This window comes from Eublepharis macularius, chromosome 5, assembly GCF_028583425.1.
Source record: "Eublepharis macularius isolate TG4126 chromosome 5, MPM_Emac_v1.0, whole genome shotgun sequence".
Taxonomy (NCBI): domain Eukaryota; kingdom Metazoa; phylum Chordata; class Lepidosauria; order Squamata; family Eublepharidae; genus Eublepharis; species Eublepharis macularius.
Genome location: NC_072794.1, coordinates 108,516,406 through 108,535,351, shown reverse-complemented (window position 1 = coordinate 108,535,351; position 18,946 = coordinate 108,516,406). Strand labels below are relative to the sequence as shown.

Genomic DNA, 18,946 nt, shown 5'->3' with positions numbered 1-18,946 from the left:
TGGATAGTCACATTTCCCAGTCAGTGTCACTGTATTGCAAAACCTTTTAAATTCATAGAATGTTTTTAACTTCTGATGTGTCAGCATGCATTGCTTGTGATCTTGATATGCAGATTGTGAGTATTGTCCCTTTTATTTTTGTCCAGGATACAGAAGGCTGTGCAGTTCGGAGCATGGTGGGTGATAGTGAGAGGTAGTTGTAGTACTAGTGTTGACATAAGCCCCCCCCCCCCCCCAAACCTGGCATTTGTTTTATTTATTATCTTCTTTGCTTGTGGTCAGGAGAGGAATAAGATCTAATCCTACTTCCAAGTAACTCCCCACTGTCATAATTTGGCAGAGTTTTCTCAGGACTCAGGCCTTGCAAGCTGTTACCAGATTCTCTTTTGTGTTGCAAGCCGCAAGGGGGCTGGATTTAGGGTTGATTTGTTAAAGTCTTAATTTAATCCAGAGCAAATAAACTAGAGGTTTGGAGCTGGGCAATATCTCTCTGGGAAACCCAGAGGCACAAGCTCCCCATGGGGGTTTTCTAGCATCTGAAGCATTACAAAAACAACAGAGTTTTCTGAACAGCTGGCAATGTCCCCAGCCTAGAAAGAACCCACCTTCACAAGCTTCTCACTGGAAAAGGTGCATGGCTTTTGCAGAATAATGGAATTATATGCAACCTGTATTTTAAAATGCAACAATCCACATAAACTGCATAATCAATCCGCAGATCAACCACACAGAACTAAAAAAAAATTCAGACCCATGGAATGAAGTATGTTGCTTTCAGCTAAGTTGGAGATCTGTTTGGGTGAACTCTACAGGAATATCTTTCATGGGTCAGATGATCCATTTAGTCTTGTATATAGTCTCTGCTAGAGACTCCTACCCACATGTCTTCATGCAGATTACTGCGTACTCTTTCGATCTCTAACCATTTGTTTCAGGGCTTCTTGTGTAAGAAATTGGTGGCTGAGCCATTACTGCAGTCCTTTCCCAGAATAATTTTCACTGATGGTCATTATTGCATTATGTAGCAACAGGTTCCTAAAATATATATATCCCCTCTCTCTCTCTCTCTCTCTCTGTGTGTGTGTGTGTGTGTGTGTGTGAGACACACACACACACACGCACACACACTGGTAATATTAAAAAACATTTGAATCCAGCCATTATTTTTGTGCCTTGCTGTCTTGTTAAGAAGAATATTAATTTGAATGTATTTAAATCAGTGACATAAAATGAGGGAAAGAATTGACAGACTCGCTGAAATTAAACAAGATGCAAGAGATCAGTAATAAGGATGGATCTGAGATCTGTCATCATTTTTGATGTTCCTTAAATATAGCCCCAGAGGGGCCTGATTTTTTTGGGTTAAGCCTTCCTTCCCCACCTTTTCCATGATACATATTGTCCACTCCACTCCCAACTGCTATTGGCCCCCGTAGGAAAATATGTCTACATGTAAATAAAGCAGAAATGATGTTTCCATTTTAAAAACAAGAGTGGAGTAAGTGAGAAGGGGGAGCTAAACCATGCCTTCTCCCTTACATTACCTCAGCCTACTTCTCTTCAGCATTTTTCTCTTACTCTGGCTCACTTTCAGTATTGACAGATAGTATGAAGAAGGCTTCAAGTGCTAAAGTACAATGAGGTAAGGTGAGGGAGGGGGAAGGGTTCTTGTCACTTAAATGCATAGTTTTTGTATAAAAATAGATGTCCTGTCCCCTGTTTCAGATGTGAATGGACAAGCTCATACCTGAGAATCTACATATTGTTATAAATTATTTGTGCCCATCTGCTTTGCCAAACATTTGCATTTGCCCACTCTGCAATTCTACTTGCCTCTAAACAGGAACCCTTCCCCCTACCTGTCTAAAATTTTTATAGGAAGGGTCCCTTGGGTGAGAGGTACAATCCCTGAGAATTTCATCCCAGTTGGATGCATGGAGGGGAAATGTACATCCAGAAATGGTTTCCATTGAAACAAATAGAGAATTTACTAAAGAAAATGAACGTGTTTAATGATAAAGACTACAGGTCTTTAAAACTAAAATACAATGAAAACAGAAAACAATTTTGTGTGTATTCATACTGTGCTTTACAAAGGATATTAAGGCGTGTTCTAGGGTATACGCTTAATTATTGTAGGCTGCTGGGTAGTCTCGTGGGAGCCATCTGAATATGCCCTGGAACATACCCAATCCTCTCCAGCAACTGTACATGCCTGAGGAAATCATTTAGCCGTGGATAACTGTCTTTCAAGGAAGCTCATCTGTTATTTCTGATATTCTCAGCAAGGAACACTTATCAAATTTCGGGGGAACCTCGGGGTTCTAGAACACTATCTGCAAACCATTGGTCTAGTATTATGCAAAACTCTTAACAAATATTTCCTGCTCATTCCCTCAAACACCATAATAAATTGGTATAATTCCTTTGCACATCTGTCAGCATCATACTCATTTTATAGGCTGCTTCCACACACATTGGATAATGCACTTTCAATGTGCTTTAGTGCTCATTTGGAACTGGGTTTTTGTGTGTGAAACAAAAAATCCACTTTCAAAGGATTGCTAAAGTGCATTGAAAGTGCATTATCCAGCGTGTGTGGAAACGGCATATAGACATATCACTGACACAAGGATATTATAATACTGTATCTTTTCCTGGAAAACCCAAGTATTTTGTCTACTTTTGATTGTGTCAACTCATTGTGATACTGCATTCAGAGTGCTGTTCAGTAACTCCACAATAGTTATTGAGCTATAGTAACAAAGTCAGAGCCTAATAGTTTAAAAAGTCTATGAACTTGATACTGAAGTTCCTTTATTCTGAAGTTTATTTTTCCAAGTAACAATCTTCTTCAGATGGTGATGAACTGGAATGCCTTAATTGAAGTTCATGGTTATGCTAACTTGGATGCAGCAATTTTTGGACTCAATTGTCATTAGATGGCTTAGAGAGCAATCTTAAGTCAGTCTACTCAGGTTTATTCATTGGGGCTTACTCCCAAGAAAGCATTCTTAGAATTGCATTGTTATTTGTGTACCTTTCCTGTGTATACAAAGACTTATATACATGTACATGCATGTAGAGTCCTTGCAAACCAAGTGTTTTGAGAAAATCTTTCCTGTAACCTCTTCTGGAATATATTCCAGTGCATTTGCCAGTATTCATTGTTTGCACACAATGTATTTCCAGAAATTTCCTGGGATGGTTTGGCATCAAAGTTTCCAAGTTTGTCTGTAGCTGATGAAGATGTTTGTTATTTTTGCCATGGTTGTTTTAGCATTTAGCATCAGTTTGGATTATGGATACTAAAATATACGTCAGTGCTTTGTAAGAATTCAGAAGAAAGCATCTATAGAAGTATAGATTTGCTTTGACATTTTTATCCATTTTTATATGTGTGTGTTAGACTAATAGTGCCATCCTAAGAAGAATTATAGCCTTCTAAGCCCAGTGGACTTTGAAGGATTTACAGTGCCAGAATGGCACTGTCAATGTGTACCCATGCTTTCCCATCAGCTTTAAACATACAGATCCCTGATCTTTTTTTCCCCTAAAATAACTCAATGGATTCAGCCACATATGTGAACAGTTGTATATCCAAGTCCGTTCATATGAACCTAGTCCTATAAGGTAGCAAAAATGTTTTTGTTTAAAAACCTGTTTCAGTCCTTCCTGATGCCATTCTGAAGGAACAGATATGGATTTAGGTGCAAAAGAAGTCTAAGGTATCAGAGCCTTATTGGTGACATCAGAGACGCCATTTTCAATAGACTAAAAGTCCCAATATATTCTATCTATAATTTGGATTTTCATTTCCAAAAGTCGTAGTCTTCAGTCTTAATGGGAGCTATTGAGCTGAACAATTCCTCAAACTTCTGTTCTTAATTTGTGGGTGCTGTGTTTGACATACGTGGCTATTAAGATTTGTCTTGAAATCAGCTTGTTCTACCTGTGCAAAGAAGGAACTGAATGCCTGCTTTGCACAGATTAAGCTGTTCTTGTGGACTTTTTTTTGCAAGAAGAGCCAAACTTTCAATGATCTATGGCAGCAATATGGCTTTTAAAATGTCAGCCTCTTAAACTGTGTTTTGATGATTTCCACATTTACAAATACAATTTTTTAAAAAAGGTTAATCTAGGAGTTTACTGAAATCTACTGACTATTATTCTTGCTGTGGATTTTAATTTAATTCAAAAGGTAGGGATGTACACTAAAAAAATCAGTATCTTTCAGATTCAGAATAGATATCAGGAAGACCATAAATATTCCTGATATTCAGATCTGGGTTTTGGGGGTGGGGGTGGGGCGGGGGGATTCTGAAATTAACTGGGTCCATTATTCTCTATGGGGAATTTTTCTTGAGGCTGTTTTTTCATGCAAATTACACCAAAATTACAGTGGAGTGAGGGCTGCCTGTCTGCTACAGGCCTCCCAAGTTACACAAAGATTAGTTCAAGGGGTTCAATTTTGTTACTAATCAGGAGGAGCTCCAACATTGGTATATCTGAGAATCCCAGATATGATCACGAACAATTCCCAAATATACCCCCCAAATATTAATAAGATATTTTAGGGTATATTTGCAGACCGAGTATACTGAATCGTACATCGCTATTATAAGGCAGAATTTACAATTTTAAAATATGGCAGGTTGTCAAGAGACTACACTGCATAACTGTCAATGTGCCTGATGGGAGCTGGGAGCTTCTTCTGCATTCTCAAAGTTCTGAAGTGCATTTTTGTGCTATACCAGGCAAATCCATTTCCCTCATTTGTGCTTCATTTTCTAAATATGCAACACCAAGAGCTGCATCTTGACTTCATGTGAAGCTATGCAGATCTGTGTGACTTTTAAATGTTTTTTAATTATCCTTACAGAGGTAATTAGGAAACCTCTGTAAGAGCAAATTGGTGACATCAAACCACTCTGTGTGATAAGAACAGGAATGAGTGTTCCTGTTGTGTTTTAAGAAGTCTAATTGTATGATGCAAATCTTTCTGTGTCTTTCATTGGCCAATCATGGATAATAAGGCACTGGCTTGCAGCAATTAGTGACATTTAATTATCTCTTATTTACCCTATATCATTCATGGTGAGGAGTAAATATGGGTCCAGCCCTTAGGCAGAAACCTGTGGAGAACAGCAGTAAGCAAATGAATTTTTTTTGGCACATTGAAACGAGCAGAGTTAGTAACGTTCTGTACAGAACATTTTAGTAAATAAAACCCCTCACAAAGGACACATTTATTTGGTCAGAAGGGCTCAGGCAAACTCTAGAGGTTTGTTTACTACTGTTCATCATCACTGAGAGCAAAGATTCCTCAGATACTATGCTTAATGCCAGATACTGTGAATAAGGATTGTGTGACCCCCTTCTCATACTAGAGCTTTCACTGTTCTGATAATGGAACCATTAATTCTCATGTCGCTAAAGTGATACTGAATCCTTGATAGACTTGCAGTGCAATCCTAAACAGAGCTATACTCTTAGTTTAGAAGAGTGTAATTGTGTTTAGGATTGCACTGTTAGAAGCAGAAGGTTTTAAAAAAGAAATCTTCATCTTTATTTTCTCAAAGAATGTCTGCTGTGCTATTTCAAGTCTAGAACCTGATCATTATGCTCTAGTGTATTATATACCTGAAAACCCATATAAAATAAGTATTACAGATTACTGCAGACAAGAAAGTGCAGGATACTTGTGATTGCTAAACTAATGATATAAATGCAGTGATTACTAGACTAACTTTATGCAAGCGCATGAGGGAAGCCAACAGGAAAATCTGAGAAGAGGGTTATGTTAAAGTATTGATTAAAATACTATGATTAAAAATGTCTAGGCTTTTTGGGGAGAGATTGTGGCCTAGCAACAGAACGTGTGTTTTGTACATTGATCCCATTTTCAATTGCTGCCCTTTCCAGTTAAAAGGATCTCAGGTAACCATTTTGGAATAGACATTTTCCACCTAAGACCTTGGAGAGGCACATATCTGCTATTTTGGCTATTGTTGAATCATTGTGAGCTCACAGCTGCACATTTCTATTGTCTTGATTTGATGATACCCTAAACTCTTGACATTGTCACATGAGGATTCTAGAGACCGAAATTATTAGCTGGAGTTTTGTTGGGAAGGGGGAAATACCCATTAAGAGAACAGCCCACATGAACTATAGTCTCCAAATTGCACACTGGGTGATCTGACCCCACAGCAGCCTTTTTAGTGCACTCTCATTTCAGAAGGATTTTCCCTTTAAAGCCTCAGGGAACATCAGGCTTTCTGTTTGGTTACCGACAGTTCAAAGGTTGCCATGGAAATTCATCAGGTTCATACCCTCCTCTGTCAAGTCTAGGCTTCTGTACCCAGGCCAGATGGATGTGATGTTTCAAAACACAGATTAAAAGAAAACAAGTTGGAACGTTCCTTTAAATCATGATTTCAGGGATTACAAAGGCATAGGATGAGGAATCTATTGGGTGTCCTCCCTCTCTTGCCAACTTCATAATGACTCAAAAAAATCTGCAGCTCTTTGCAAGAGACCACGCCAGGCAAAACGTGAATACTGCAATAGCCTGGGATTCCAGGGTTCTGGATAGGGTGCCATGTTCTGCCATAGACCTCCTGTATGATTCTGGCCCATTTCCCTAGTCTCTTACTCCTGCACATCTCATTTTTGCTTTATCAGAAGGGTTGTGAAATTAAATATTGCAAAATTGTAGTAGTCATGGGGATGTAAGTCTCTCTGGTAGGGCATTTTCAGCCGACTGTCACTTTGTTTGGACTTTGGTACTCCAGTTCTAATAATGCTTTCTTGGAAATAAATCCAGCTGATGTTAATGGGACTTGCTTGCCAGTAGATGTGTTTAGGAGGATCACAGACAAAATTTAACCCCCCCGCCCAGTACATCTAGTCTGGACTTCTAAGAAAGCAAAACTTTCTATCTACAAACATGTGAAACTGCCCTTTACCATATCAGGCTATTTGTCCATCTGCAAAGCCTCAGCATATAAAGATTTTTTGTAACACTGATTGCCTGAATTAACTGAAAATGCCAAGGACTGAACTTGGGTTCTTCTGCACGCAAAGCATGGACTTCTGCGGTGCCACAGCCCTTCCCCAATATGTTACCTGAGATAACATGCCCACTTGCACAGCCTAACATCCACCACCTCCAAATTATTGGAAAAACACCAAATCACAGGAGTAAAATACCAAACTGACTTTTGCCAACAAATGGAGAATTCACAGAATTTGTTCATTTCTGGTAAACCAATGATGGTACAGCATATCCACTCTCTCTGTATGATGTAGTTAATTAAGTAGTCCTAAAAAAGAATTGCTACTTTGAGAAGAGATGCACAGAAAGTGCACAATAAATAGAAACACTCGTTTACATGTTTTGCACAAAAAACAGATTGTGCATAAAGACTCCCATTTCTGTTCAGCACCCAACACTATCTGTGGTTGGAACGCATTTCAGATTTTTTCCCCGTCTGCATTTTGATGCACACATATTTTCTCTACATATGTCATCGATGGGTTCATCACAGTACAAATTTCAGTCTCTCCTTTTTGTCACCCCAATTGCTTTGATACCAGGAGGCTAGGAAGATATTTGATATCCCTGTCTAGAAAGTTATCATTCTATCCTAACCATAAGTCTTCTGTATTTGATTATCTTTCCACCCTTACTGACAGGATTCCTTCTCTTCCCCTCTTATTGTCAAATGACCCAGAAGGGAAGAGTTGCCTGGACCCGCGAAGAGCTATTTAACCTATTTTCATTGAGAGGTCTCTTTGACCATGGAGTCGCTCTTTGCCGGTTTCTTTTCCCTTAACAGGCTTAGCTTTCCTTCATTGTGCCTGATCATTGGGCAGAAATGCAGAAATCACTACCAAACGATCCTTTCTGGCTGATGCATGTTTTTTCCCCCTCCCTTTCTTTGATGATAGATCTGGAGACAAACCTGTGCAGAGTGATGGGCAGCTCTGACCAAGGCCTGACTGCTCTGCCTTACAGCCGGGTCACCCTTCCAGATACTGTGCTGCTTCCTGGTCTGGAGAAGCTGCCTGTTACTCAAGACGCAGACAGCCAGAGCTGGAGTTCTCTTGACAGTCCTAGCCCACCTGCCACCCCTGAGCAACCTGTACCCACCTTCTACCTGCAGTACTTTGATATGCTTTACCCAGAAGACAACAATTGGGTCCCTAAGGCTCTGGGTGAGAACCAGCAAGTCAACAGCCAAGGGGGCAGGACTGAAGTGCCCAAAGAACCTGAGCAGTGCCCTATCATTGACAGTCAGGGTTTGAGCCTCGCACCAGATATGAACTACCAAGCCAGCCTTCATCTGGAAGAAAACTCCCTGGAGCAGGTGCAGAGCATGGTGGTAGGTGAGGTGCTCAAGGACATTGAAACAGCTTGCAAGCTTCTCAATATTGCATCCGGTGAGTGCCTCAATCACTTTTTTCTTTTACTGTCTGTACCATAAAACTTTCTAGGGAAAGTTTTATGGAACAGGATAATGCTGGGATTGCTGAGTTGTAGTGTCTGATAGTGGACACAATATCATTCATCAACTATGGCCAGTGTTTTTGGCCAGTATTCAAGTTGTCACAATGAGCATGAGCTGCATTCTGGAGTATAGGTGTTGAATGTATGCACAGACCCTGGTCTACCGTCTTGCTGGAGCAAGGTGGATAAGTGCTTTAGAGGGTTGCATTTAGTGATATTGTGGAAATGAGATGCATGTTGGTATAGCAGCCTGTACAGCACCTGTTAAACTGAATCATAAACTTTAGGGTCAGTATTCAAATCTATCAAAAGACAATCCCCTGTTGACTTAGTTTCTAGTCTTGCCCTTTGGCCCATGACATAGTGGATTGAAGATTGTGGCCAAAGACAAACACTGGATGCAAATTCCATTTATTAAAAGGCCTAGTCTTGTCTTCCCAAAAATATTTCCTGACCAGAAAATCCAAATTATGCCATGTGTCCTAGATTCACTTGACATGCATACTTTGATGTGGCTCAGATCTTTATTTTCCTCACTTTTGCTGCATGGCAGGAAGGATGTTAGAGTTTGGTAGAGGAGTGGGACATGCTATGATTGTATATAAAAAATCTGTATGCTACCTGCCAAAAATACTCAGGGTGGTAGATGCAGGAAGGCAGAAGGGCATAATTCATAAATTCCCATTGAACTATGTGGGAACTACACAAGAATACAGGCTTAGTCTCTGAGACCATCTTCAGATGCCGTCTAGTTCTTGAAGTGATAGAAGGAATCATCTCTACCACATTACTTTTTTTCTTAGCATGCAGGAGGGGTAAAAGCTTGCATTTTTTAGCAAAGCAGAAGCTGAGATTTTCATGCTGATAAATTTCTTCTTAACAAAATAAAACACTCTAGCTTGACTGTATAGCTTTCCTCCTCCCCAATAAAATCCATAATACACTCATTTAAATAGATTTAATGAAACACAGCCTAATGTTTCCTTAAAGAAAACAACTATTTCCTGCAAACCATAAGTTGCTATTGATTCAGATATAAATCCAGTAGAACAGAGCTAACATGTTTGTCTGTCCCAAAGACCATTTATTTCTTTGATTCTCAGGCTAAAAAAATAAACAGAACAGGTATCAATAATTTGGCATAACAGCAATGATTCAGTGGCTGTTATGGATGATGGAGTTTCACACTCTCAAATTCTATGTGCCCTTTTCAACAACGGAAAAAATATGCTGCAAAGCTGCTCTAGCATTGCTGCCTTAGCCGGAAAGAAGAGACAGACACAGGCTTGGAGGTAAAGGGCCGTTTATTAATATAACAGTAAATATAACTATAACTAAGGCAAGGGCCAACTATGCGGTACAGGTCAAGCCACGGGGTCAACGCCGGACCTCCGCCTTGACCTGTTTGGGCGAGCCCCAAAGCCCCGGGTGTAGGCCATCCTGAGAATGACTGCAACCCGGCCAGCCAGGCGAATGGATCCCCCCCCCCGCAAGCTCCTAACGCCGCAGCCGTACAGCATGAGGGAAGGGCTTGCTCCTGGGGATCCCCGCAGGCGTCTGCCTGTGCATTGGTAGCCGTCACAAGCATACCGCACTGATAGCAGACCCTGTTCCCACATGGGGAAATGCCACTGGGTGCTCACCGTCCCGCTCCCTATTCCCGAGAATCTCCTGCCAAGGGACCGACACAGCACCACCCAGGCCAAAACCTCCGCCACAGCCATCAGTGCAAGGTAGGCGAAAAAACCCCCACACCAAAGGCCAATATAGTGAAGAGGCAAAAAATTCCTACCTGGCTCTGAAACAGCAGCCGGCTAATCCTGCACTGAGACAGGGCGAGGTGGGTGGGCCAAAGCAGAAAGCGACTGCTGGCTGGAAAAGCGGAGCCGCTTGAAAGCATTGGCTCCGCCCCCAGCCAGAATCCCCGTATGCCCGGGAAGGGAGTCTGCCCCTCCCTCCAGGCAAGGCAGCAATGGACGGCACCCAGCCAAAGCAGCTTTGCTGCAGCTGGGTGTGCCGAATTGCTGCCTTAGCCGGAAAGAAGAGACAGACACAGGCTTGGAGGTAAAGGGCCGTTTATTAATATAACAGTAAATATAACTATAACTAAGGCAAGGGCCAACTATGCGGTACAGGTCAAGCCACGGGGTCAACGCCGGACCTCCGCCTTGACCTGTTTGGGCGAGCCCCAAAGCCCCGGGTGTAGGCCATCCTGAGAATGACTGCAACCCGGCCAGCCAGGCGAATGGATCCCCCCCCCCGCAAGCTCCTAACGCCGCAGCCGTACAGCATGAGGGAAGGGCTTGCTCCTGGGGATCCCCGCAGGCGTCTGCCTGTGCATTGGTAGCCGTCACAAGCATACCGCACTGATAGCAGACCCTGTTCCCACATGGGGAAATGCCACTGGGTGCTCACCGTCCCGCTCCCTATTCCCGAGAATCTCCTGCCAAGGGACCGACACAGCACCACCCAGGCCAAAACCTCCGCCACAGCCATCAGTGCAAGGTAGGCGAAAAAACCCCCACACCAAAGGCCAATATAGTGAAGAGGCAAAAAATTCCTACCTGGCTCTGAAACAGCAGCCGGCTAATCCTGCACTGAGACAGGGCGAGGTGGGTGGGCCAAAGCAGAAAGCGACTGCTGGCTGGAAAAGCGGAGCCGCTTGAAAGCATTGGCTCCGCCCCCAGCCAGAATCCCCGTATGCCCGGGAAGGGAGTCTGCCCCTCCCTCCAGGCAAGGCAGCAATGGACGGCACCCAGCCAAAGCAGCTTTGCTGCAGCTGGGTGTGCCGAATTGCTGCCTTAGCCGGAAAGAAGAGACAGACACAGGCTTGGAGGTAAAGGGCCGTTTATTAATATAACAGTAAATATAACTATAACTAAGGCAAGGGCCAACTATGCGGTACAGGTCAAGCCACGGGGTCAACGCCGGACCTCCGCCTTGACCTGTTTGGGCGAGCCCCAAAGCCCCGGGTGTAGGCCATCCTGAGAATGACTGCAACCCGGCCAGCCAGGCGAATGGATCCCCCCCCCGCAAGCTCCTAACGCCCCAGCCGTACAGCATGAGGGAAGGGCTTGCTCCTGGGGATCCCCGCAGGCGTCTGCCTGTGCATTGGTAGCCGTCACAAGCATACCGCACTGATGGCAGACCCTGTTCCCACATGGGGAAATGCCACTGGGTGCTCACCGTCCCGCTCCCTATTCCCGAGAATCTCCTGCCAACGCAAGGGCCAAGCCTCTGCTTAGGCCCTGGCGCCCCACAGGTGGCTTAAGGCCAACCCCAGCCCTTGCCTAAAATCATCAAGGAAAATGTCGTTGCCCTCTGGTGACAAATGTACACCATCCTTCCTGTAAAGGTGGGCAAGTTCGGCCCTTATCCTAGGGTGCGGCAAGTAAATCCCCAAGCCTTCCCCCAAGGGTTTCTTCATAGCTCTGTTGGCCTTACGTCGAGCACGCTCAACGGCCCGCGGATCCAAGGCCTCCCGCCACACCCGGCGTTGCAGTATCTCGGACCAGAAAATGAGCACTCCCGGCCACCGGCGGCTTATTTCACGAAGGTCATCAGTTGCCTGCAGTGACAGGGCCTTTCCCTGCACTAAACCTAGGTCATTTCCCCCGAGGTGAACGACCAAAATATGCGGGGGCAGACCCGTCCGCCCCCTAAACAAGAGTGGTAACAAACCAGGCCAACGCAGGCCCCGCCGACCCAGCCATTCGACCGTGGCCACAGCACTCAGCCCCAACTGGGATCCGATCGGTGTTCTCCTGGCTTGATGGGCAGCCCAGAACACCATGCTGTGTCCGCAAATCAGGATACTGCGCTTCCCCAGGACCGACGCCGCACCTAGGAAAGAGCAGTTAGTGTAGGCAATTAATACTGAGGCAGAGGGCGGACATAGGAGCGAAACGCGCTCGACCGCCACCTGCCTACCCTCTGTATGGCCCGCTGGGTGTACCCCATAGCAGCAGCCGTAGAGGCGGCCCCAATCCGAAAGGAATGGGTACCAAACTTAACCCCAACCAGTCCTAATTTCCCAAGGGCCTTCTCTGTAACGGCCCAAAACTGAAACCGGGTCAGAGGTGTCCCATCCTTATGGCGAAACAGGACCCCCTGTGCCTCCCCACGGACTCTCACATAGTCCCTCAAAGCCTGAACCGGGCACAGCTCACGGTCTGTGCACGGCCCCAACAACAGGGTGGCCCCACGCTGTCCCTGGTCTGTTTTAGACCTACGGATCCGGATAGATACCTTGTCACCCACGAAGGAAATATCCTGTGCTAGCAAAGCACTGCCAGAGGCATCCCTACGGGAATGAACCACCAATTCACTAACCCGCAAGGCCCCAAAAAAGGCAACCAAAGAGGCTGCATGGAAGAGCCTCTGCTCAAAACGTGAAGCGCAAACCTCAGCCCAGGTCGCTCCCAGCCCTTTAAGCACCGATGGGGAAATGGGCTGCCTCAGGTCTCTAGAGGGGCCAGCTTCCCAGGACCAACCCTCTAACATCTTACGTATCCGGAAATCCCCAGTGTCTTCACGCAGACCGCGTGCCTTGCTAAAAAAGGCAAGAGCAGCTAGCTGGCCCCTGATAGACCGGACAGAAAGGCAGCGCTCCCGTTGCGACACGCAAAAGTGAATCAGGTGCTCGGCCGGGACAGGCCAAAGCTCCCGAAGTCCTACCGTCTTCCTAAAATCAGTGAACTGCCTGATCGCCCGGTCATAGGCTTTCCGTGTGCTGGGGGCTAAGGCTAACTGGATTGCCCGCCTCGCTTCTGCCTCCCAAGCTGCCACAGCTCCTTGGGCATCCGCGCTGGCCGGCGATCGGCTTCTGGAGCCAGGTGCCAGAACCGCTCCATCTGTTGGCGAGACAAAGCGTCTGCCACCCCATTACTCATCCCAGGAACGTGTCTGGCCTTAAATAATATATTTAGCAGCAAGCATTTAAGGGTAAAGGCCCGCACCAGCCTCATCACCCTGGGCGACTTTGACGACAAGGAGTTAACCACGTGCACCACCGCCAGGTTATCACACCAAAAATGTACCGTGCTGTTGGCCAACTCCCGCCCCCAAAGCCACACTGCTACCAGCAAAGGAAAAAATTCCAAAAATGTCAAGTCCTTAGACAGTCCCCGCTGTGCCCAATCCGCCGGCCAGCGTTCAGCACACCAATGGCCCCTGAAATAAACCCCGAATCCCAAAGATCCAGAGGCATCGGAGGTCACCTGAAGCTCAGCTTCAAGCAACAAGTCCTCTCTCCAAAACGTCACCCCATTATATGACCGCAAAAACTTTTGCCAGACCCAAAGATCACTCTGAATACCTTTACTCAAGCGCAACCTGTGATGAGGAAACTGCAATTTCCCCATGGCATCACAAAGGCGCCTCAAAAATGCCCTACCAGGAGCAATTGCCTTGCAGGCAAAATTCAAGTGCCCCACCAATTGCTGCAATTCCAGGAGAGTAACCTTACTCCGACCCAGAAAATCCCCGACTCTACTCTTAAGGTCCTCAACCTTATCGGCAGGGAGCCGGAAACACTGCTGAACTGTATCCAGCTCAATGCCCAGAAAAGTTAAGACAGTGGAGGGGCCCTCAGTCTTCTCATGTGCCAAAGGAATACCAAGTTCCTCGGCAAGGCCCACAAAACCAGCCAACATCCTGGCACATTGCCCGGTACCAGCTGGCCCACAAAACAAAAAATCATCAAGATAATGACAGGTATCAGGGCAGGCCATGCGGCGCTGCAACTCCCATTCCAAAAAGGAACTGAAGCGCTCAAAAGCCGCACACGATATGGAGCAACCCATGGGTAGGGCCCTATCCATATAAAATTTCCCTTCAAACGCAAACCCAAGCAACTCAAAATCCCCGGGGTGTACAGGTAGGAGGCGAAAGGCTGACTTGATGTCGCATTTCGCCAGTTCCGCACCTACACCACACCTACGCACCACCTTGACCGCCTGGTCAAAAGATGTATAACGGACTGAACAAAGATGCTCCGGTATAGCATCGTTTACCGAACCACCCTTGGGGAAGGACAGATGGTGTATAAGGCGGAATTCACCGGCCGCCTTTTTAGGCACCACCCCCAGCGGAGACACCCTGAAACAAGGGACAGGAGGGGAGTCATAAGGGCCGAGCACCCGGCCCTCCGCGCACTCCTTCGCAATCTTGGCCCGCACCACACCTTCCATGCCAGCCACTGACCGAAGGTTGGCTGACATGAAAGGACCCCTTTGGCCCTGAAAAGGAATACGAAAACCAAACTCAAACCCTGACAGCAGGTACTCAGCATCTCCGCGCCGGGGATACAAATGCAACAGTTGCCTAAGGACCTTCAGCCTTACCGGGCTGGGTCCCTTTACCAGGTCCTTGCTGATTGCTACCCCCCCCAAAGCGCTTTCCCCCACTCCCCTGCCTGGACTTAGGGCACGCCGAGTATGGGTGGGGGCCACTGCAGGAAGGACATTCATGTCTGTACTTACAAGCCTTCCGGTTGCACTGCCCCTTGGATGTGAAATCCCAACAGAGCAGCCGGGGTTGAACCTGCTGCCCCGCGGGGGCGCGGGAACCCGATGCTGGTTGGGAACGCTGAATAAGATGACCGCTGTCGGACCTGTCCCCAGAATTAGGTTTGGCCGGGGACATGACCTGCAACCAAAGCTGCTGGTGCACCTGGTCCCACGGCAGGCCCGGATACATGGCGGCGCGCATCCTGAACTCCTCATCGTATTGGAGCCAGGCCACCCCAACAAAGCCGGTGTATCCCTTATAAATAATGTCTATATATTGAAAAAGAGACACGGCCCTCCAAGGCTGTGCTCTGGCCAATACCCCGGCATAGATCAGGAACCCAGGTAACCAATTTGACCAATTCCGGTCTACCTTCCTGCGCTTAATCTTTTCTTTGTCTCTCTCATCCAGATCATCTTTATCCTTCTTCTCCAGTTCCCTGAAGAGAAGGGTAAAGACATCTACATATTCCCCTTTTAATATCTTCTCCCTGGTGGCTTGAGTTAAGTGGTCACCGAGGGGTAAAGCCGTATCCCCGAATGGCAAAGCTCTGTACGGCACCATTCCATAAGGCAATTGTCCGCAAGGGGGGAAACCCCACTGACATCCAAAGCCATAGGGCAAGCCCCCAGTCTGGGGTGCAGAGGATGTAGAAGCAACAGGTGCCTGTTGTTGGCCAAAAGTAGTCCCAGCCCCACCCTGCCAGGATGCAGGCATTGCTGAAGGCCAAGCAGGGGCAAAATGTTGTGTAGCTGGTGAAGTGCAGCCGGGGGGCACGGAGGCAGTAGACTGACCCCAGGGCCCCCAAGGCCAGGTGTATGCCTGGGAAGGCTGAACAGACTTACCCTCCTGCACTGCCGGCTCAACCGCTATGGCCACCTGCCCACAGTCCACCACGGACTCCTGCTCAGCTTCAGCCCCTTGTGCTTCTTCAGGCGGCGCAGCCACCCCCATGCTGCTGCTGGGTTCACCACGATCGGATGCCGCCGCTTCCTCCAAGGCAGAAATGCGCTTCAAGATATCCCTCTGAAATACAGCATCAGAAACTTTCTTACTGGGACGGCGCACCCGAACCCCCGAGCTCCCAGGCTGAGAGTTGGCACGGGCTTGTTCCAAGGCAGCTAGCCTGTCCAGCAGCTCCTGCCTGCTGGGTACACCCTCCTCCTCATCCGAAGATGACAATGGGGCTGGGGGAGGTCTCTTTGCAGGACGCTTGGCAGGCTGTTTGCCCTTGGATGGGCCACCGCCCTTCTTGGGAGGCATACTGCACAGTAGCAACCAAAATGGCCGCCAGGCAGTACCTGCTCTAAAATGGCCGCCGGAAGAAATGGGCCTAATGCACAATGCACAAAATGAGGGGAACTGGGCAGGGAAAGCCAAGGGAAACAAAAAACCCAGGGCCCGCCACTGACCAGACACTAAGCGCGTCCCTCTGGAGTGCGGGGGGGGGGGGGAAGGGCAGCCCTGTTAACCCCAGGGCAAAGCCCACAGACTAGGCCCGGCTACCAGCGCACACGTGGGTGCAAAACCCTGCCCCACGCTATATAAAGGAGCACTCAGGGAGCAGCCCAATGCCCCGCTCCCCCCAAGAAACCCAAGCAAGGCCCGTAGGCCGCGCTGCCTAAGGGGCCCCGCTGAGGCGAGCCCTGCCGAAGAAGGCGCGCCACGCCAACTGAGAAGCCGCCGAGAGGGCCCGCTCCCCCCGAGACCCCAGGAGCAGGACCCGTTGCCGCCGCGGGGAAGCAGCACACGCACACCGGCGCCAACCCGCAGCCGCTCTCAGCAGCTTAACCCGCCTCCCCCAGAGAGGCCCGGCAAGTCGAGGACGGGGGCTGGGGGCGGCCTGAAAAGGTACGCTCCCCAACGACCGCGTCAGAACCAACAGCCCCGCAGCTCCACCGAGGGGCCACGAAAGGCCCCACAGCAACCCGGAGCCTTTGCTGCCGCTCGCGTCCCTCGCCGCTCGTCCCTCGCCGCTCCGCTGCCGCCCACTGCTTCGGAGAGAGGGGAAAAGGACTCCTTCTCCTTCCGAAGCAGAAAGCGACTGCTGGCTGGGAAAGCGGAGCCGCTTGAAAGCATTGGCTCCGCCCCCAGCCAGAATCCCCGTATGCCCGGGAAGGGAGTCTGCCCCTCCCTCCAGGCAAGGCAGCAATGGACGGCACCCAGCCAAAGCAGCTTTGCTGCAGCTGGGTGTGCCGAATTCTTGTGTGTAGTGCTCCATCGAGGGTTACCAGTTCTGGGTTCAGAATAAGGTTGCCAGATGGCCCTCCAAAAAATACTGGATGGGGGCCCCCCTGAAACATACCACCCATTTATTTTTGCATGCATGGAAAGTGCATTGGGCCCAGCACAATGATCGCAGGCAGCTTCCCTCATCTGTTGGGATGCCAGGCAGGCCAGCAGGCTGCTTCCCGGGCTCACAGTGAGGAGGCTCGGAGGACCAGCTGGCTGCTTCCTGGGCATGCATCCAGCCAGCAGGCAGCTTCCCAGGCATGCAACAAGGAGGCCCAGCCAGCTGGCAACTTCTATGGTTGCCAGCTTTTGGCTGGGAAATTCCTGGAGATTTGGGGAGTGAAACCTGGAGAAACCTGGAGAAAGTGGGGTTTGGGGAGGGGAAGGACCTTGGCATGGCATAATTCTATATAGTCCACCCCCCAAAGTAGCCATTTTCTCCAGGTGAACTGATCTCTGTGGCCTGGAGACCAGTTGTAATTCTGGGAGATCTCCAGCCACTGCCTGGCGGCTAGCAACCCTAGCCACTTCCCAGGTGTGCAGTGAGGAGGTGAGGTGGGCCAGCTGGCCACTTCCTGGGTGCACAGTGAGGAGGCCTGTGCTCCCGGGAAGCGGGAAGCCTGTCACTTTCTGGCGCACATGGAGGCAGACCAGCCAGCTGCTTACCATGCATGCACAGAGACAGGCTGGCCGTCCACTTCCTGGCCATGCAGAGTAGTATTTTAACCCCATTTCTCCCAGACAGTCCAAGAAAAAAATGGACCATCTGGGAGAAAACTGGACACCTGGCAACCCTAGTTCAGAAATCCTTTGAGATTTGGAGCTGGAGCCTAGAGAGAGCAGGATTTGAGAAGTGGAGGGACATCAGTAGGGGATAATGCCATAGAATCCCCTCTAAAGCAGCCATTTTCTCCAGGGGAACTGATCTCTGTAGTCTGGAGATCAGTTGTAATTCCAGGAGATATGCAGGCCCCACTTGGAGACTGGCAACACTAGCCCCATAAAAATATGTATGTTCCAGCAACTTCCTAGATTCATAGCTGGATTGGATATCTTTCATAGGACATATAACAATGGCAGTGGCCACAAAGGGGTTTGAACCACATAGAAAGTCAGCTGATTCCCAGTCAAATTGCTGTTTTCTCCTATTATGGGCATTCTAGTTGTATAATTACATATTTAAAAAGGGTAATCACTGGGATCTTCACTCAGATGTCAGCACTGGATGTCAAGAAGTGACTCTTTCTTCTGGTGCCTTCATGTGATAGGTCTGGGGTACACTTACTAGGCCTCACATCATATTTGATTAAAGCAGTCACACAACTTCGTGTGACAGACCCATGGCTGAGAAAATGGCTTGATGTAAGACAAGGAAGTGAAACAGGTACAAAGGATGAGGCTTGCATTCATTATATATTTGGATGACTTTAAACCATCTACAGAATTATGAAGCACTGACCCCTCCTGTCCCGCTTGATTAATCAAATGTTTCTTCCCTTGATATAAGGAGGATCAGAGAAATGTCTGTGAATGGATATGAGAATGCTTATCCAGAGTACTGTACAACTATTGAGTGTGTCACCCTAGACTTCATACTGGCTTCTATTTCTACTTCTTTTGAAGTTAGTTGTCTTAAACAGGGATCATTTCGTAGAAAAAGAGCTGCAGGAACTCATTAGCATGAATCAT

General features: G+C 47.6%; 1 protein-coding gene across 1 annotated transcript in view; it reads left to right on the top strand.

Moving 5' to 3' along the window:
- The window catches only part of SPDEF (SAM pointed domain containing ETS transcription factor), a 43,897-nt gene that overhangs the window by 12,874 nt on the left and 12,077 nt on the right, over window positions 1-18,946 (top strand). The window contains exon 2 of the mRNA XM_054979262.1: window positions 7,957-8,448. Coding sequence (XP_054835237.1) covers window positions 7,983-8,448 — 466 coding nt within the window. The 5' untranslated portion in view covers window positions 7,957-7,982. The remainder of the gene's footprint in view (window positions 1-7,956; window positions 8,449-18,946) is intronic.